Source organism: Zootoca vivipara, chromosome 3, assembly GCF_965207765.1.
Source record: "Zootoca vivipara chromosome 3, rZooViv2.hap1.1, whole genome shotgun sequence".
Classification (NCBI taxonomy): Eukaryota; Metazoa; Chordata; class Lepidosauria; order Squamata; family Lacertidae; genus Zootoca; species Zootoca vivipara.
The window spans coordinates 48429045-48447078 of NC_142586.1; the positions used below are offsets into that span (position 1 = coordinate 48429045).

Sequence of the window (18034 nt, forward strand, 5' to 3'; positions counted from 1 at the left end):
TTGCGCAGCGCTTCTCCGAACCCTGGGACCTGTCCTTGCTGTCGGCGGCAGGGGACAGGAACGGAGGAGGAGAAAGCGCTGCTTTCTCCTCCTCCGTTCCTCTCCCGCAGCCGCCGACAGGAAGCAGACATCCCAGGGTTCGGAGAAGCGCTTGCGCAGCGCTTCTCCGAACCCTGGGACCTGTCCTTGCTGTCGGCGGCAGGGGGACAGGAACGGAGGAGGAGAAAGCGCTGCTTTCTCCTCCTCCGTTTCTCTCCCGCAGCCGCCGACAGGAAGCAGACATCCCAGGGTTCGGAGAAGCGCTTGCGCAGCGCTTCTCCGAACCCTGGGACCTGTCCTTGCTGTCGGCGGCAGGGGACAGGAACGGAGGAGGAGAAAGCGCTGCTTTCTCCTCCTCCGTTCCTCTCCCGCAGCCGCCGACAGGAAGCAGACATCCCAGGGTTCGGAGAAGCGCTTGCGCAGCGCTTCTCCGAACCCTGGGACCTGTCCTTGCTGTCGGCGGCAGGGGGACAGGAACGGAGGAGGAGAAAGCGCTGCTTTCTCCTCCTCCGTTTCTCTCCCGCAGCCGCCGACAGGAAGGACGCGCGCACTCTCCCCCCCGCCTCCTCCAACCGCCGCTCCTCACGGCCAGGGAGGGTTGTGAGGAGGCCTTCGCCGGCCTCCACCCTCGCTTTCCTGACGTGCCCTGCAGTGAGGCGGTGTCCGGCGGGAGCGGCGGTTGGAGGAGGCAGAGTGGGGGGAGAGTGCGCGCGCGCGCAGTCTCTGCTGTCCAATCCCTGTATCCCTGGGGCACATGCGCAGTGACCCAGGGACACACGGGACAGCTTGGACGCAGGGACATCTTGGACATTATTATATAGGATTATATGGGATCTTATATTAGAATTGTATACCACTGTATATATGAATATGAAACTTCTGAATGTAAACTGGCAGGTGTGTGTCTGGCAGAAGTGACTTACACAAGTGGCACAGTAGATAACTGAGTCAATCAGAATGCTAACAAATGTGGTATATGGTTTTGTATCTCTTGAGGTTCTTCTCTTTACCAATGTGGCTAGTGTGAGGTGATGCAGCTTTTGTGTCTAAAACATCTGCTCTGCTACATTTTCTCTGCCTGCAACACTGGCAACTCTAGTTAACCTTGTAATGCTGCCCTGCCCTGTGTCAGTCTGGCACTGTACATTTTTCGCTCCATAAGATGCACCTGACCATAAGACGCACTTAGTTTTCAGAGGAGGAAAGGGGAAAAGCCCTGTTTTTTTGGGGGGGGGGATCAGCTCACAGTTGTGCAGCTTCTTTTGCAAAGAGGAAAAGCCCCATTTTTAAAGGATCAGCTCAAAGTTGTTGAGTTTACTTTGCAAACATCTGCTCTGCTACATTTTCTCTGCCTGCAACACTGGCAACTCTAGTTAACCTTGTAATGCTGCCCTGCCCTGTGTCAGTCTGGCACTGTACATTTTTCGCTCCATAAGATGCACCTGACCATAAGACGCACTTAGTTTTCAGAGGAGGAAAGGGGGAAAGCCCCGTTTTTTGGGGGGGGGGATCAGCTCACAGTTGTGCAGCTTCTTTTGCAAAGAGGAAAAGCCCCATTTTTAAAGGATCAGCTCAAAGTTGTTGAGTTTACTTTGCAAAGGGAAAAAATCCTGTTTAACTCACAGTTCTGCAGCTTCTGATAATCTAATCAGCCAGTCACATGTTGCTGGGGAAACAAACAGCCTCCCTCTGCAGAACATTCAACAATGGAGGCTGGGGCAAGGGGGCGGAAGGAAGGAAGCTAGCTTCCCTTATCTACCTCTCTGATATCTTGCAATCAGCTGCTGAGTGGCTTCCTTTCAACACCCTCTTTCCCTCTTGTTAGCCTTTAGCTCTTTCTAAAATAAAAAAGCACGATCTGCTTTTTGCCCCTGGGCAATTTGGCTTCAGGGACCACACATTTGCTCCATAAGACACACAGACATTTTCCCTTACTTTTTAGAAGGAAAAAAGTGCATCTTATGGAGCGAAAAATACGGTATTCAGTCTCTCTAATCCTCGCTCACATATACGCAGAGAAGTCGAGTCTCCCTTCAATTCACTCAGTGTGGAATGGGTTTTTGTGTAGGAGAAGCGGAGAGGATAGCTTCCAGCCCTTCTGCCAACTTCCGAGGGCATGGCTGTCTTGGGAGTGGCTGATCAAAAGCCACCTGTCAATCAGAGCACACCTGGGTCAAGAGATGATTGTAACCAACAGACCTTTGTTGTCTGCCCTCCATCTGACTTTCAGTGCTGCTACATCATGTGTGAGGAGACCAGAAGCAGCTACACAGGATAGATACAACTGAACTAAAATTGTTTTCTTAATTTTCTTAAAAGCACCATTCTGCCTCTTCCCTTTGTAATCCTAACTTTTATTCTTAATAAACTTATTAATATTGACTGTTCAGTTTGTGTATGCATTTCTGCCAGGCTCAATTATTCCTTACTCCAGTGCCTAGACCATTTGGCTTCATGTTCCACATGCATTTATAAGTGGGATTTGACAGAGAAAAACAAGCTACCTTGGGCTCTGGTGAGAGACCAGGAAGCTGGGTGCTTTCTCTCTGTTTCCCCTCATATAAATATTTACCTTGGTCCCTCAGGTTTCATATTCCCCACCCCCAGATTGGATGGCATGTAAGGAAAGTGTGGTAGGCTAGGCATCTATTTAAGAGTCCCTAGCATGGCTAGCCTATCCAGACTACTGGCAGTCATGGCAGGAAGAGAGAGTAAAAGTCTTCCCTGGCATTATAAATGTATTCTGGCTTCAATCTTCTATGTCTGATGCTTTCCCCACAATGATTTTAGCAGAATTTGGCAATGACAAATGAAGGAAGTGGAAAGACTTCAAAAGCACTGTTGGAGCTGCCTGATTCAGTGGCTTCAAGTTCCTCGCAGAAATCTTACCTGATACTGTGGAAGCAACTGGAAATTTTAAAAGCAGAATGGGGAAGACTTAAATTAAAAGTTGATGATATCAACACAGTTCCTCTGTACAAGCAATTTACTGAACAATACAGGTAAGTTCCATTTCCATGTTACAGATTTTGGAGTGAAGGTTAATCATCAACAGTGCAGATAACAAAGTAAAGAAAAAAACACCACTCGGTGCTTTTTCGTTTTCTTGGGCTTTTCTTGCTCTTTTATTATAAATTTGATTTCATTTTCAACAGTTAAAACTAGATTACTAGGAAACACGGCATTTCAAAATCTTGTCTATAAAAAAGCGGGGTGGGGTGGAAAGGAAAATAAAATGGAAAAGGGCTTTCTTTTCCTTGGCTTTCTCCACTGCAACCAGAAACCAACCGCAGTGTTTAATAAGGCACAAGGACGCAGGAACTTACCCCACCCACCCTGCCCATGGTACATTATGATGACTAAGTTACTGTATAATGTGATTAAATAAGGAAAGCATTTTACTTGTATTCCAGTCATCCTCACAGCAGCCTTATTATGAGTGGTGAGAGAGTGACTTGCTTGCTTGCAATCAGCCAGTTTGAGATGTGATCTATGAGGCTTGTGGTCTCATAGACAATGTAGGTTTCCTGATGGTTGGTGAGGGACAAAGGACCATTTTATCAACCCAGTTAGACCCCATCTCACACTTGCCAGGTAAATCTGTTAACTCCTTTAGGGAACTTGCAAGGAGATAGCTGACACAGGTTCAGGGAAGTGGCTTTCTTGACAATGGATCACTAGGATTTATTGCTTTTCCTGCCAAGCAGGATTCAATTAGGTGCTTTTTGGGTGTTTAGGAAAAGGAACATGCCTTATTCTGTAGGTATAATGGAGTCAGAAGTTCAGATTTTGCCACATTCCCAACATGGAATTCGCCTTCTTCACAGTTGCCACACATTGGGTCAACATATGACCCCCAGATTTCATTGTTTATCATTCACCAACCTTTCAGACCTTTGATGTGAAACTAATAAACTTTTTTGCCCCAATTTCCATCACTTTACACTTGTACTGCCCATTTACCCAGTTTGGAGAGATTCTTCACAATCCCTTTCTGTTCTAACACCCTTGAAAAAAATTGGTATTATCGTCAAACCTGGCTGCCTTAATCACAATGTGTTTAAAACCTTTATGAACAAGTTTAAAAGCACATAGAAAATTGTAATATTGAGGGCATGCTAGAAACCAATGCATAATAAATGGAAAACATTAAACAAGAGAAATTAAGCATGTACAATGTCTGTATCTCTGCATTTTTCTAGCACTGAAGTTCTGTATCCTGCTATGAGAAGCATAGCTATACATATGGGTAAAGAAGATGAATTTGAAGGATTTGGATTGACATCTCACTGTATTCTGCCCCCTAAAGACGCTTCAGAAACTGAGATAAAAACACACCAGGTAAAACATAGCTAACGGGCAAGCAGAATACAAAAAAAAGGATAATTTTATACTTTTTAAAATTGTGGTAAAATATAGCTTCTGTAGTACATTAGAATCCCATACATTAGAATCCTTCCCAGCAGCTTAAGATATGTTGTGAGTTGTCTGTCCATGTTTTACTTGTTGCAAACAAATCCTTAACGTGACTATGCTCCCTACATTATGGCTGACTAAGCCACCACCACCCTCCACACACACACATCCGCCCTGATCTTACACACGCAGGTAGTCTGAATAGTGCCCGCAGGCAAAAGAAGCTACCTTAATAGTTTTCTGCAAGCAAAAGTTTTGTATCTGACTCTGAAGCTATTTGGCAGTTTGCAGAGGCATATACGATAGTGGCTTGTGCTCCTGGCAAATGGTTCAGTTAACCTTAGACAATATGGCCTACTAAACCAAATGCTGCTCAGCAGGTATTTGTTGGAAACATGTTTATACCAAATAAAACTATTGCTCCAGCCATTGTTTACACAGTATTGTTTACACAGCCTGGCAGTGACTCTGCCTCTGAGCTGAAATGTTTGGTGACTTGCTTGGGGCTTAATAAATGTCCCGTTTTTCCTGTCCCCACCAAGCAGCAAAAAACAGGAAGTTTATAAAGTCCTTCATCAGGTCAAAAGGCCTGAGTCAATCTTTTGACAGGTCAGTCCTCAGCTCACAGTACCTTTGGCATTGCTCCTGATGCTCTCTGACAATAACTATCAAAGTATCGTTTGTATAAAAATGTACTTTTGCTAGGTTTATGATTTTTTCAAGCTGTCAGGCTGTCACTTGATTAAAGAAACCTTAGGCAATTAATCAAATTAATTTTCATAGTTTAATCAATTAAATCCACATAAATAAGTCATTGATTTGAAGAAAAAGCATACTGTTTTAATATAGTGCATGCAAATGTTATACCACTGTAGATGTGCGCTTTCCTATTACTTGAGAGTGCAGGGAGACTGCCTCTTCCAAGACAGACCTGCAGTCTCATAAGTACTATCATTTTAAAAACAATACAATTTAAAATATGTGTTGTCTATTTAATTTAGATCCCATTTAGTCTATTTTAAAATATATTAAAGTGATTGATCTAACCTATTGATCAGTTAAAGGTTGTAGTCCTTAAAAAAAGAAGCTTCTTCTTCTTTTAGAGTTTGGCCTTTTGCTTTGTCATTTTAGGAAGTCTAGAGTGACCATGTACTTTCTGAAGAAACATGGCTTCTAAATGGTTAAATGAAGATATAGTTAAAAGCAAGCTAGTTTTCTCTGCTTTTTTTATCCTAGCTGCAAAAACTCTTGGAAAGTCTAGAAATCCATATGATCCGTGATGTACAAAAGAAAGTTAACAAAGAAATAACGCTGGTTATATCTGAAAAAACAAGAGAAGAGAGAAATCTCTCTACAGGTAACAACTAAACCCATCTTGCATCTAGCTCAGGCATCCCCAAACGGCGGCCCTCCAGATGTTTTGTCCTACAACTCCCATGATCCCTAGCTAACAGAACCAGTGGTCGGGGAAGATGGGAATTGTAGTCCAAAACATCTGGAGGGCCGAAGTTTGGGGGTGCCTGATCTAGCTTCTACTGTTCTGTTTTGACAGAAGGGGGGGTGAGAAACAACACCCAGTGGTTGCTTGTGTACATACCACAGTCACTATGCCAGCACCATCCTGAATTTCTCCATATATCATCTTTCTTTGGTGGTTAGCCATGACCCACATAAGACTTTCTTCAAAGCGCTGCAACTGAGGAGTCATGGAGAAAGTTGCCACACTAAAACTGGCCACTTGGAGATGCTTTTTTCAAACAGTAAGTGTAAAGAGCCGGCTCTGCATATATTTAGCACCCCACATTTGTGTTGCGTTAAGCCAGAGGTAACCAACACTGTGTCCTCCAGACATTGTTTCATGTCCTTCTCATTCCACTTTTACCAGTATGTGGGATACATGCTGTGTACAGTTGTTGTACATCACTCTTGCTGCACCTGCAGGTTTTCTTTTTTCTTACAGAACAGTGGGACTTGTGCTCCATCAAAGAGCATGACGTACGTCTATAATAATGACCTTCTGTGCTCCTGCACATTTGGGTTTTTTATATTAAATTTTTTTTAGCAGAGTAAGATTTGCGCTCCATCAAAAAGCCTGTCACATCGCAAGATAACCACTGTTAGTCATACTCAAGGTAGACTGAGGCTTCCATGTTTTATTACTCTGAAGACTGAAGAAAAAGACACCCACACCCACACCCACAACTTGTTCTTTCAGAGCTCTGGAAACATCATGGCATGCAAGAAATCTTCTCTGTCACAAGGCCAGAAATTGTTGAATCATTTGTACAGAAGCTAATGGAAAATCACCAAGAAACTGATGCAGAGGTACATAAATTGTTTTTCTTTCCCAGTGATTGAAATCTTGTGGGGCAAAATAACTGCATAACTTACCGGTAGGTTTTTCTTGCCGAAATATGTGCAGTGCTACAGGCATTTTCTGCTAGAGATAAGTAGTGTCAGTCATATCTAAGTCATACTGAGAGGAGACCCATTGAAATCAGTGGACTTAAGTTAGGTGTCACTATGATTTAGTCAGATGCCATCCAATGAGTCTGTTTAGGCATGTTCTCTAATTTTCATATTCCAAATTATTTTGCTGGACCCAGGGCACACGCTGTCCTGGAAATGCTGCTTTTACATCCTCCATGGGCACAAGCTGTTAGGGTTAGGGGAAAAGTTCTCTTGCATTTTTTTTAATTTAAATATTTCACCATCTAGCCTAAGAAGATACATTTTAGAGCTGGGTCCTGCCTGGCAGAAATTAGTAACCTGGCTACTGAATAAAAGAAATTATCCATCTAGCCTAGGAATGGTCAAAATGGCATCCTCCAGTTGCTGTTCGAATGCAGTTCCCATCAGGCCCTGTCAGCATGGCCACTAGCTAATGGTTAGGCATGATGGGAGTTATGGTCCGGCAACATCTGGGGGCATTGCATTGGCTACCGCTGATCTAGTTGATCCTGATTGGTGGAAGGTACTAAAGATCATTTTGGAGATTTAGGCTATCCCATGCATCATACCAGAAATCTTCAAGCAGAAATTCTGGTGACAGGACCTTGGATGTATGTACTCTGGCACCAGTGAACAATGGAGGAAGCTCTGGAAGTGAATAGATTTATCGTTGTAACCATCAGAAAAACCTGACATTTTCATTTTTTGTTTCCCCCCTCAGATAACCTTTCCGAAAGACCACTTACAAAAATGCTTCACTGCTCTGGGTTGTGATGTCATGGCCAGAGAACGCAGCAACTTTGAGAGCTACTCCATGTTTTATGAAAATATACTCCGTCAGCAACATCAGCTCCTCTATCAAAAAGAACAAGTATTCTCATACTGTTGATTGTGGTGGGAGAGGGGTCATGTGCTGCATTGATTGCTCGGCCAAACAAGTAAAAAAAGAATTAGTTGATGGGGACTTTTGATGAAGAAACCAAATGAAAAATGCTTTTTCATTCTCTTTCAGGAAATGCATGTTGTAGAAGACAAGCGAGGAAATGCTGAGTTGGGTCTTAGTCAGGTTAGTGGCAGTAGTTTTATTGTTTTTATTCAGGTAACCTCAGGAATATCTCTCAGGGCCTGGCATCTTAATCCCCCCGCTATTCATTTTTGAGAAAAGGAGTTATAGCACAGCATTTTTCTTACCTTTTGCTAGGTAGCGGAGCTGAGTCATGAGATGATTATGGAAATGATGGCTCTGAGAGCTAGAATTGCTGATCTCCAAGGAGAAGCCCATGGCCTCAGAGATAAGATCAAAAAAGAAGTGCAAGAAGATTATGAAGCACTGGTGCAAAACATATTTATGATCTGTCTGCAACTAAAAGTAGGTACAAAAGTAAGACTTAATTGGATACAGCCCATGACTAGGATTATACTGGAGATTACAAAGGCCATTTCCTTTGGATTCCTGTCCATAGATTTATATTCTAAGAAAGTTGTGTTTGTTATAGTGGAATGGTTTCTTGCTTTGATTTGTAAGTCTATGGATATACAAAGCCAGAACTTCAGGCTATAGCCAGCCTCCTTTGCCTGCTGGTTGTGTGAGTGTGATACCTAGAGGCAGTAGCCTCGTGACCTTTTCAGTATTTCTTTGGTGCAGGTTTCTTTTGTGGAGTAACCTGTTAGTTATTGCAACATATCTGGATATTTTTTCTTGAACGGAGCACTTCCATTGCAGAAGAATCACCTTATTTCAGAAATAATTCATTTTGTTACTGGAAAAAATAATTATTATAATTATATTTTAAGGAAATCTTATGGAATTGCTTGCCTTCCTTTAAATTCATGTACATTCAATGGCATATGCACTTTATGGCTTCTGGTTGTGGTTGCAGGGAAGAGTGGATGAGTATCGTCTAAGCATGAGCCAGCGCATGTTTGATATCATCAGTGAGGTGAGAAGAGAAGGAGTGGACAAAATGATTGACTTGAAGAAAAAGTACGGCTCCACAAAAGATAACAAGACACTCAAAGAACATTTGGCTCAGGTAAGTTGATGTATGAGAAATGTGGTTTTTAAGAATGTTTTCTAGAAAAGGAGTTCATAGGCCCAATTAAAATGCCCAGTGCCAAAAGAACTTGGAAGAGCATGTTCTTGCTGTTGTGGAGACCCTCCTCCCATAGGAACTATTTGGGGCACAAAGGCCCCAGGGTCAGGCCTCATCAAGTGATCTTTCTGAGCTGAGACAAGGGCTGGCACCTGCAAGGAACAGAGTGAACACAGTAGATGTACCTCATGGGTGGAATGTTGTTCACCTACAGATATGCCCTGCAGGCAAGCCTCCCACTTTAATTGCTAATGAAACAACTCCTGTGTTGCAGACTTGAGTCAAAATACCAAAGAAAGAGGCAACACGTTGACCAATTCCACGGGCGAAATATATCTGTTTTTATCTTTTTAAACTATAACAACATGCGAGACAGTGATCCAAGGTAATCATACTGTTTCGGTTTGGTCTTCTTCAGTTTTTTAACTTAGTGTTTGTATACAATCTGTGGAACAGGGGTCATACACATATGTAACCCCTGCTCATGTGTATGACCCCTGTTCCGCAGATTGTATACAAACACTAAGTTAAAAAACTGAAGAAGACCAAACCGAAACAGTATGATTACCTTGGATCACTGTCTCGCATGTTGTTATAGTTTACAAAGATAAAAACAGATATATTTCGCCCGTGGAATTGGTCAACGTGTTGCCTCTTTCTTTGGTATTTTGGCCCACTTTAATTGAACTGGAGGTCTTTCTTTCTTTCTTTTTTTCCATAGACCTTTAAACATAGGGCTCATTATAAGAGACAGCTTTAATGGATTTTCTTGTGTTACAGTTTGTTTATTAAATTTTAACCTGCCCTTCCTCCCAGAGGAACTGAGGGTAGTTAGCTGCAGTAATGTAGCAGCGAAAGGAGTGAGCTATCAGACAGGAAGTCCCCGGTTTGCATCTTGCCTCTGTCATGACTTCAGGCCAGCTACTCTCTCTCTCTCTCACCCTTACTTCCTCTCCACCTGCAGTACAGGGAACAGTAACACTGACTCATTTAGCATTTGCATAATGAGTTCAAGTGTTCATAGCACTTCACATGTATTATATGCCTATTATCCTTGTAGCAACTCTGTTAAGTATTATTATAATGTTTATTTTAATTAGCCTCGCTCGGCAAATCCAAAGTTGGGTGGAATGTAATGAAGCAGAGAAATAAATATGATTTGGCTTAAAACCAACAATATAAAAGTTGCTTCTTTCCTTGAAAGTTCTGAAGCTGAAATGCACCTGTGCTTAAAATGGGCATTCTTATGTTTTTGAAGTGTTCTGTTTTATGATTTTAAAATTAAATGTACAGTAATCCCATTCCAGTTAGGGTAGGTTGTAAATTCACATGTTGGTTCTTGCTCATCAAATCATTTCTATGGACTATTAAGAGTTTTGCTTGTATGAGACCACACAGAGTAGCCAAGATGCTAACTGTTCAGATTATTGACTTTATAAAAAAGCAGATGTTCTGGAAGATAAATATAGTACAAATGGAGGAGAAAGCTTATATATCAGATTTAACCCAGAACTGGAGAAATAAAACCCATTGTAGATACTTTGTGTGTGACATTGTGGGCACAGCTGTAATGCAAAAATAAAAATTTCAAAGCTTAGCTTCATGTGATAATAAGCCAAAGCCACTGGTTTGCATAACAGTCACAGAGTGAATACTTTGATTTCAGATATGGGTGTGTTATCATGGATGCGCACTTTAGTGACTTGAGTTTCTGCTGTGTGTTCACTTCTCTTTTTTCACAAGTACAGACTCTGATAAATATTCTTAAAATTGCATAGTCAAGCAGCTGCTGGAGAGATGGTGAGTTTGTCAGAATCTTACCTTGACTAGAACTATCTGCCTTCTTAGCAGGGGCACCTGCAAACATTACAGGATGAAAACAACCAGTTGGGAGTTCTGCTATGCAAACTGAAGGCTATGAGCTGCTGGAAAGAAACAGTGCAAAAAGCACACTCATCTACCACATTGAGAGAAATAGAGAAGGTGAGAGCCCCTACCCCCCCAAAAAAAAAATCCTGTTGAAATAAAGTCATTCTACCTAATTGAAATAAAGACCCATTGGCTTCAGCCATGTATACTTAGTTAGGTTCAGTAATACCAGTGAGTGACAGCATGAAGAGCGAGATACATCCTTTTCCTTAGAACTGTCTATTTAATTATTAACCAGGGAAAAAACCAATTTTTGTTTCTCTCCATTTCTTGTCTCTCCCCCCCACCCCATCTTTTAAGTTCAGTTTTCCACATTTCAGATCCGTTTGCAACTTGCTTTAAAAAAAAATATATTCATGAAAATTCACATTCTTATGTGAATTTCTCCTAACATGCACACTTCTGCAAATCATTATTTCTAATGGAACACATTTTTGTACTTTGTTTTCACGAATGCATTTCAAGTACACCCAATATACCCATTTTTGAATACATTTGTTTGGTTGGAGAATTCAGAAAAATGCAAATTTGAAACAATGACTATGTTTGGGTTCCACATACGTTTGTCAGTTATGGTGAACAAGAACTCAGAAAATCCGCCTGCTTTTCTCTGCCAGTTTGACTGTAATAGAACAGTTACGAGATTAGTAGCTCTGGCTTTCATTCTTCTCCTTTGATGCGTGATGTGCTCACATGATTGTCTCACTTCACAGATCCTGATTTATCATAGCACTGCAAAAGTTTCCAAAAATAACCATGCCATCTGGTGTTGGGCCTGATTGTAGCCACATAATGCAAAATCAGAAGCTTGACAAGTGCTGTAGTTGTAAGATGCCACTTCAATGCATGTCTGTGAAATACCTCTTGCCACCTACAAATGAATGTTTGCACCAGCCCTTCCCCACAAAGAATGTGGTGGGGATTACTTAAGCTAACCTGTATATGGTTATTTTACAATACCCATCAGAAAGATTGTGACTGCTCAAACAAATTCTATTGTACTATATAGCAAAAACATCATGAAATTAAAAGAAGCAGGGTTTCTTTTTCTACATGTCAAAGGGCACAAGCTCAAATACTTAAATATTTTGCATAACACTTATTCCTAAGTAACCCAGTGTAGGGTTTTTGTTTGTTTGTTTGTTTGTTTTGGGGGTAGGGTTTTGTGGCTTGATTCTCTGCTTCACATCCTACTGAACCCTTTGCATTCACAGGAGGCCATTCAAAACAAAAAAGAGTATCTGAAATCCAAGCTGATGGCAGAACAAGAAGCAATTTTATTTCAGCAGCAGCTGCGGGCTGCAAGGAAAGCTTGGGCAGATTCTCAGACTGAGAATAAAAGGCTGAAGCAACAGCTAGACAAACAGGTATGTAACCAAACTCTGCTGCAATACTTTCTATACAGCAAATCAAATTATTTCCTCACTCGTATTGACTTCAGTGCTGAAGCTATGAGAGGGGCAATGGGAGATAGTCTTGGGGTGTAATGTTTTGCACCCCCTCCATGGAAGACTTTAGGTGTATATAGGTGTAAAATAAACCATATATCTTAAAATGCTACTGCCTTCACTGTGTCTGACCCCCGATGGAAACATGAGCCTGGGTGAGTGCCTGGAACCCCTGGAATCTTGCTACTGCTTGGCAGAGTGTGGGGGTGGCACTGAGCCTTTGTAATATTACTCATGCAGGAGGTGAAATGTGCACTATGGGATGGGTCTGCCCACACTACAATTTAAGATTCCAGAGATGGATGTAATTTATAAATTAAAACCCGATAAGTGAATAGCAGTGGCTTAGAGAGGATTTGCATAGCTCCTTGTGAAGTTGGGGGACCATCTTACATAGTGAGAATCAGAATACTTGCCAAATGTGTTGTTGTTGCCAGCAGAGATAGGATGAATATATTACATTTTGCCTTCTCGGCAAAACTGTTCAAGATCATTATTCAATTGAAAGTGAAAATACAAGGATATGAAATGTGAAGATGCAAAATGTCTCTGCATACTTCCACCCCTCAATACAGTTAACACAAGTTTTATAGTAATTAATATCTAACAGTGAAGGAGAGAGGGTTTTTTTGATGGTGAAACCCTCACTTTGACCCTTCCAAAAGAAGTCAGATTGGTGCAAGTGTTAATGTGTCTGTATTTGCCCAGGCATTTAAATTTTGTTGTATTGGCTTAGCTTATTACAACACCCAAACTGCTCAATAATGAATCTTCGAAAGCAATTTACAACACAGATTAAATAATGTCATCATAACACACATAGTAGTTCTTATTGTGCAGAATTTCTGGTTTAAATCTTTCCTACGTTGGACACTGTTTTAAACCAGAAATTCTGCAGAATAAGAACAACTTCGCTGCCAATAAATATTATTTGAAATAAAATGGTCTTTATCTGCCTTCTAAATGCCAAGAATGTCATACTTGAAATAGACCTACTGAAATCAATGGGTCTACTCTGAGTATGCTAGCATTGGATATCACCCATGTTCTCTCCTCCTGTGTTTACAAATCTCATTGGTATTTTATGCAAAGGGACACTTACTACAGGAAGTAGAACACAGGATGAACCAAGAAGTTCACAGAAAGCAGCAACTAGATCTAATTAAGACAGCAAACTTGGAAAAAATGCTGGAAAGCCTTGGAGAGAGAGAACTGAGACTGCAGTGTCTGACAGAAGAAACTGAAAGATCATCCAAGATAAGACAGCTTCAGGGGGAAAAGGTTAAAAAAGAAATCCAACAGGTAAGTTTATAAATACATACTTTCAGGAACTCATGTGCGAGTGGCTATATGTTCCAAGATGGGGGCTTAATATTGCAAACAGGTCATTGGCAGTGGGCGATTTTTATACTTATTCACACCAAACCATCCCGCCCCCATCCCAAAAGGGTAAATCAAGTTTTAATGGTGGAAAAATGCAGACAGGCAACTAGACACCACTGATGTTGTGCAGACTGGGTGAAAAACCTGTATGCATGATCAGCACTCATCCCACAATTAATACCCAAAGTTTCATAAATATTGCTGAACAAAGCAGCATCTGATATAGTCATGCAGGTTCATTCAAAGTTTGCAACTTCCAATTCCATCCTTCTCTTACGTATTTCATTTTCAGGAATGGACAGCAAAGATATAGAGATTTGGAACTGTAATGTTCCCTTAGAAAAATTTAGTATCTTTTTAGGTAAGAAGTCAGCTGACCCAGGAACGCAGTTTAAAACTGGATGCTTTCCAGAGGATAAAAGAGCTGCAGCATCAGCTGTATAACTCAGAAGTTGCAGCATCCCAGATAAATTCCTCTGCAGGTATGAATGAATGTAGGTTGAATGATCGCTGGTTGCAAGAATATTGGTGTTCAATATTTCATGCCCTGCTGTATTTTGAAAATGTCAAAACAAAGTAAAAAAAATTCTTCCAGTAGCACCTTAGAGACCAACTAAGTTTGTTATTCGTATGAGCGAAAGCTCATACGAATAACAAACTTAGTTGGTCTCTAAGGTGCTACTGGAAGAATTTTTTTTATTTTGTTTTGACTACGGCAGACCAACACGGCCATCTACCTGTAACTAGAACTTTTGAAAATGTGTTATACTTTACTTTGGTTGTTAAACAGTTAACAGTAAATGTGCTGGTTTATAGGTTATTAAATGTGAACCAAAGATGCAGACCTTGGACTTACTTAGGTCACCACGCCCTCTCTCATATACCAGGAATAGATCAGCACAGACAGAGACTTCCGAGTACAGACTCACAGTTACCATCCCAGGCTGTGGCAGGGGAAACAGGTGCCTACACTAAGCTGTTGCCAGATTTCCATGAGAAGAAATACATGTACCTGGTGTGGCCTTGTAACTCCTATAAAGCCTCAGCCTGGGAAGTGCAGTGGGAGTTGGGAACAGCCAAAACACAGGCTGAGGCAGCTTGTGCAGCTCTCCACAATCTTAGGGAGAGGGCCCTTCATATTACCTGGCTGCTTCTTTTAAAGGAAGACCTAACGGGGGATCTTCTGCATGCAGAGCTTGTGCCCCCTCCCCTCAGTAAGTTAGGGAGTGCACTTTCACTTGTGCAAGTCTGGATACAACCCAATGAGGGCAGAGGTCCTAGATCCCATCTCACACTTCAGCTAACAGCCGCTTTGAGCTAGGAGTTTCTCATTACGCTAAGCTGCTTAGTGTTAGTGTCAAGCCTGTATGGGAGGCAGCAGTGCCAAGTTCTTTGGCAGGTTTGTAGCAATGAAGCAGCTACTTGTCCTGTCAGTACTGTATATTGCAATAAATGTGGATGGTGGTATACACACATAAGGATGGGATAAATTAATTTCTCAGCCAGTTTGACTGTTCACTTAACCACCCTAGCTGTCATATTACATTGTGTTTGATAGCTTAGCCAAAGCTCCAAGTAGATCCAATTTGTTAATCTATTTAAGAGATGCTAAACTGAATTTGAAAGCTGAACAGATTACCGCTCCCCACCTCTAAACCTTAAGCAAGAGCATTAAACGAATACTTTTTGAACAGGCACGCAGCTGACTGAGACAAAGTATATTGCTAATGTGATACAATAGTAGTGACTGACCATTGTTTCATGTGAACATCTTGTTGCATTGTACAGAGTAGCAGTTTAAGGTGCTATCTTTCCAGAGAAATGTCCATTTTACTAAATCAACCCAGGAAGCAAAGTGTTTACATGATTGTATATTGCACAGTATTGATTTCTGGAACAAATGTATGCTCACGGCATAGTCATCTTAATTTGCAAAGATTGTAGAAATGAACTAAAATACTGCATTTTCCTACTAGTGAACCCTCTATTGTACAATTAGTTCACTCACACTAGTTAATGTTCAAATCCCTTTTGCCTGACATAGACAATTCAGTTCTCAGCACACTTGGCAGCTGGAGGGGATGCAAAAAAATCATCTTAATTTCTCTTACCTTTCAAAAGAGTCCAATTAAAGGTAACACCTGTATCTCCTAACATTTTAGTGCAAGGGTATGCAAGGGATACACAGCACACGTCTTGGCAATTTATACAGCACTAGATTCAATCAGTGCTGGGATCACAAACATATCTTGCTATCTGTACAGCCCAATACATTTAATTGTTTCAAAGGTGTCTTATCTTACTTACTATATAATAAAATTGCAGGAGTGTTGCCACTGTTTCATTGGCTGCTTTCCAAAGTTCTAAAGGCAGGAGCAGGGTGAGGTTGGTCTGTGAAAAGAGCGTGATGATGGGAAAAGGAAGGGAGAAAGGACAGGTTAATATGACAGTTAAAGTCATCTGGTGATGGGTGGGAGAGGCAGATGGAACCGGCTAGGTGTAAAGGGATCATTTGAAGGAATGAGATTGGATATGAGAGGCATGTGTGCTTTTGATTCTTGCTTGCTGATTTTTGAGAACTATTACCATTAGTGCGTGTGACAGAGAATGTGGTCTGACCCCCCAAATGATGCTTCAGCAAGACTGTATTGGCTTGGAAGTGGGGGGGGGCTTAGTGGTGGGCTACCACGGGCATAGAAAAGGCAAGAAAACGGGCTGTATTGCCTTAGCTTTCACCTCATGGTGGTGTTGCTGCTTGTCCTGAGACGCCGTACTATATACATAAAAACAAAGTAGGTAGCCCAAGCCAACTGTTTAATGGAGGTAAGTGCTTCAGAAAACTGCTCTCTGAAGTGTCTCCCTACCCCATTTTAAAGGTGATGGGGCTTGGAGCAAGCTGTGAGAGGACAGGCAAGGTGTAAAGGGAAGAGGGTTGCCAAGTGGAGCTAGTAAGGGCAGTTTAAATGAACTTGTACATGTTTCATTTTGGGCAAAGGAAAGCAACAGACATTATAAAAATGCTCTAACAGATGTTGTTAACTTTTAAAACTTTGTGCTTTGTATGGATTCTTCTCACAGATTATTTAACTCATGTCCTTGGCTTTCACAGCTGTAAGAAGAAAGTCTGCTAATACTTCACACAGTGCCAGCAGTATAAATCGCTCACTTTCAGGTAAAAAGGAATCGTACTACTAGCATCAGCTGTTTTATGCTTTCTTCTACTTCTTTCTGTAAATTTCATCCAATTTTCCCAGGGCAGTTCACAACATAATGCAAAAATACAAACCATAATACAAACAAAAATACCCCCCCCCCACATTATTTCTTAGAAAGCCCCTCTCTCAACTCACCTTAAGTCCATATTTCCTTAAGCTAGTCCTTTTCAGTGTCAACCTACATAACGATGTAAGATGTGTACTTTTTTGGTTTTGAAATAACAGCCATGAGTCTCTGGGCCCATGCAGGGGCTGAGGGAGAGTTTGACGCCCTCTTCCACTGTGGAAGTCCTGTGAAATGAATTGTTTCTCAGAAGTCTTTGAATTTAAAGGGAGACATCCATTTGGGACTAATGGGATAAATCCTTGAAATGCAAATAGCAGCTTCAGAGTCTTTGGGGTGGTGTGCAGTGTGGTGGAGAGAAAAAGTTCAATTTCCCATCGCTCTGATCCTGAGGCTCATCAAGCTTCCATGTGGCAGCTATTCACAACAGAAATGAGCTCCCATTACCCTAAGATAGTATACCATGTCCTAATTTGAAACCGGTTTCTTTAAAAATAGATACACAGTGAAGCCTGTTTCTGATATACACTACTACTAGATAAACTGTGATTGTTATCAGACCATTTATTTGGATCGTATCGAAGATCATTCACATTTTAACTGTTAACCATTGACTGTGAGAATGTTGTAGAAAAATGGGAATCTCTCCTTTAAAAAACAATAGTGTCAACAGCATGTATTACCAAGGAATAGAGTGTCAGCAGTGTTTGCACACAAAAGCATATTCTAGAACAAAGTTCCACAAAGGCACCACTTAAATGACATTATTTAACATTATGTTCCAGGCTCTGCTTCATGGAGCCAGAATACAGGCATTTCAACATTCACGTTAACCAAGGACTTCAGGCAGCAGCTTTTGGTTGCTGACTCGGGGGGTAGCAGCAATATAAAACCAGAAAAGGTTCAGAGGCCCAAAACGGTGAGTAGTCAAGTATTTGGGGAGCAATGTTAGTATGAATCTCTAATGCAAGACAGTGACAATTAGGTTGTAGACAT

The 18034-nt window shown here is 41.4% G+C and overlaps 1 protein-coding gene across 13 annotated transcripts in view; it reads left to right on the forward strand.

The window, feature by feature from the left end:
* The window catches only part of LOC118082199 (uncharacterized), a 62039-nt gene that overhangs the window by 42804 nt on the left and 1201 nt on the right, over positions 1-18034 (forward strand). For 6 of the 13 annotated variants that reach the window (XM_060272621.2, XM_088667226.1, XM_088667225.1 and 3 more), the window contains 14 exons: positions 2830-3041; positions 4242-4380; positions 5692-5812; positions 6671-6780; positions 7628-7777; positions 7919-7972; positions 8108-8275; positions 8787-8939; positions 10848-10982; positions 12143-12295; positions 13469-13678; positions 14121-14241; positions 16869-16931; positions 17824-17957. In XM_060272621.2, the coding sequence (XP_060128604.1) occupies positions 2830-3041; positions 4242-4380; positions 5692-5812; positions 6671-6780; positions 7628-7777; positions 7919-7972; positions 8108-8275; positions 8787-8939; positions 10848-10982; positions 12143-12295; positions 13469-13678; positions 14121-14241; positions 16869-16931; positions 17824-17957 (1923 nt within the window). Of the gene's footprint in view, positions 1-2829; positions 3042-4241; positions 4381-5691; positions 5813-6670; positions 6781-7627; positions 7778-7918; positions 7973-8107; positions 8276-8786; positions 8940-10847; positions 10983-12142; positions 12296-13468; positions 13679-14051; positions 14242-16868; positions 16932-17823; positions 17958-18034 lie in introns of all 13 variants that reach the window. The other 7 variants (XR_015949310.1, XR_015949311.1, XM_088667228.1 and 4 more) reach the window with 4 other exon arrangements.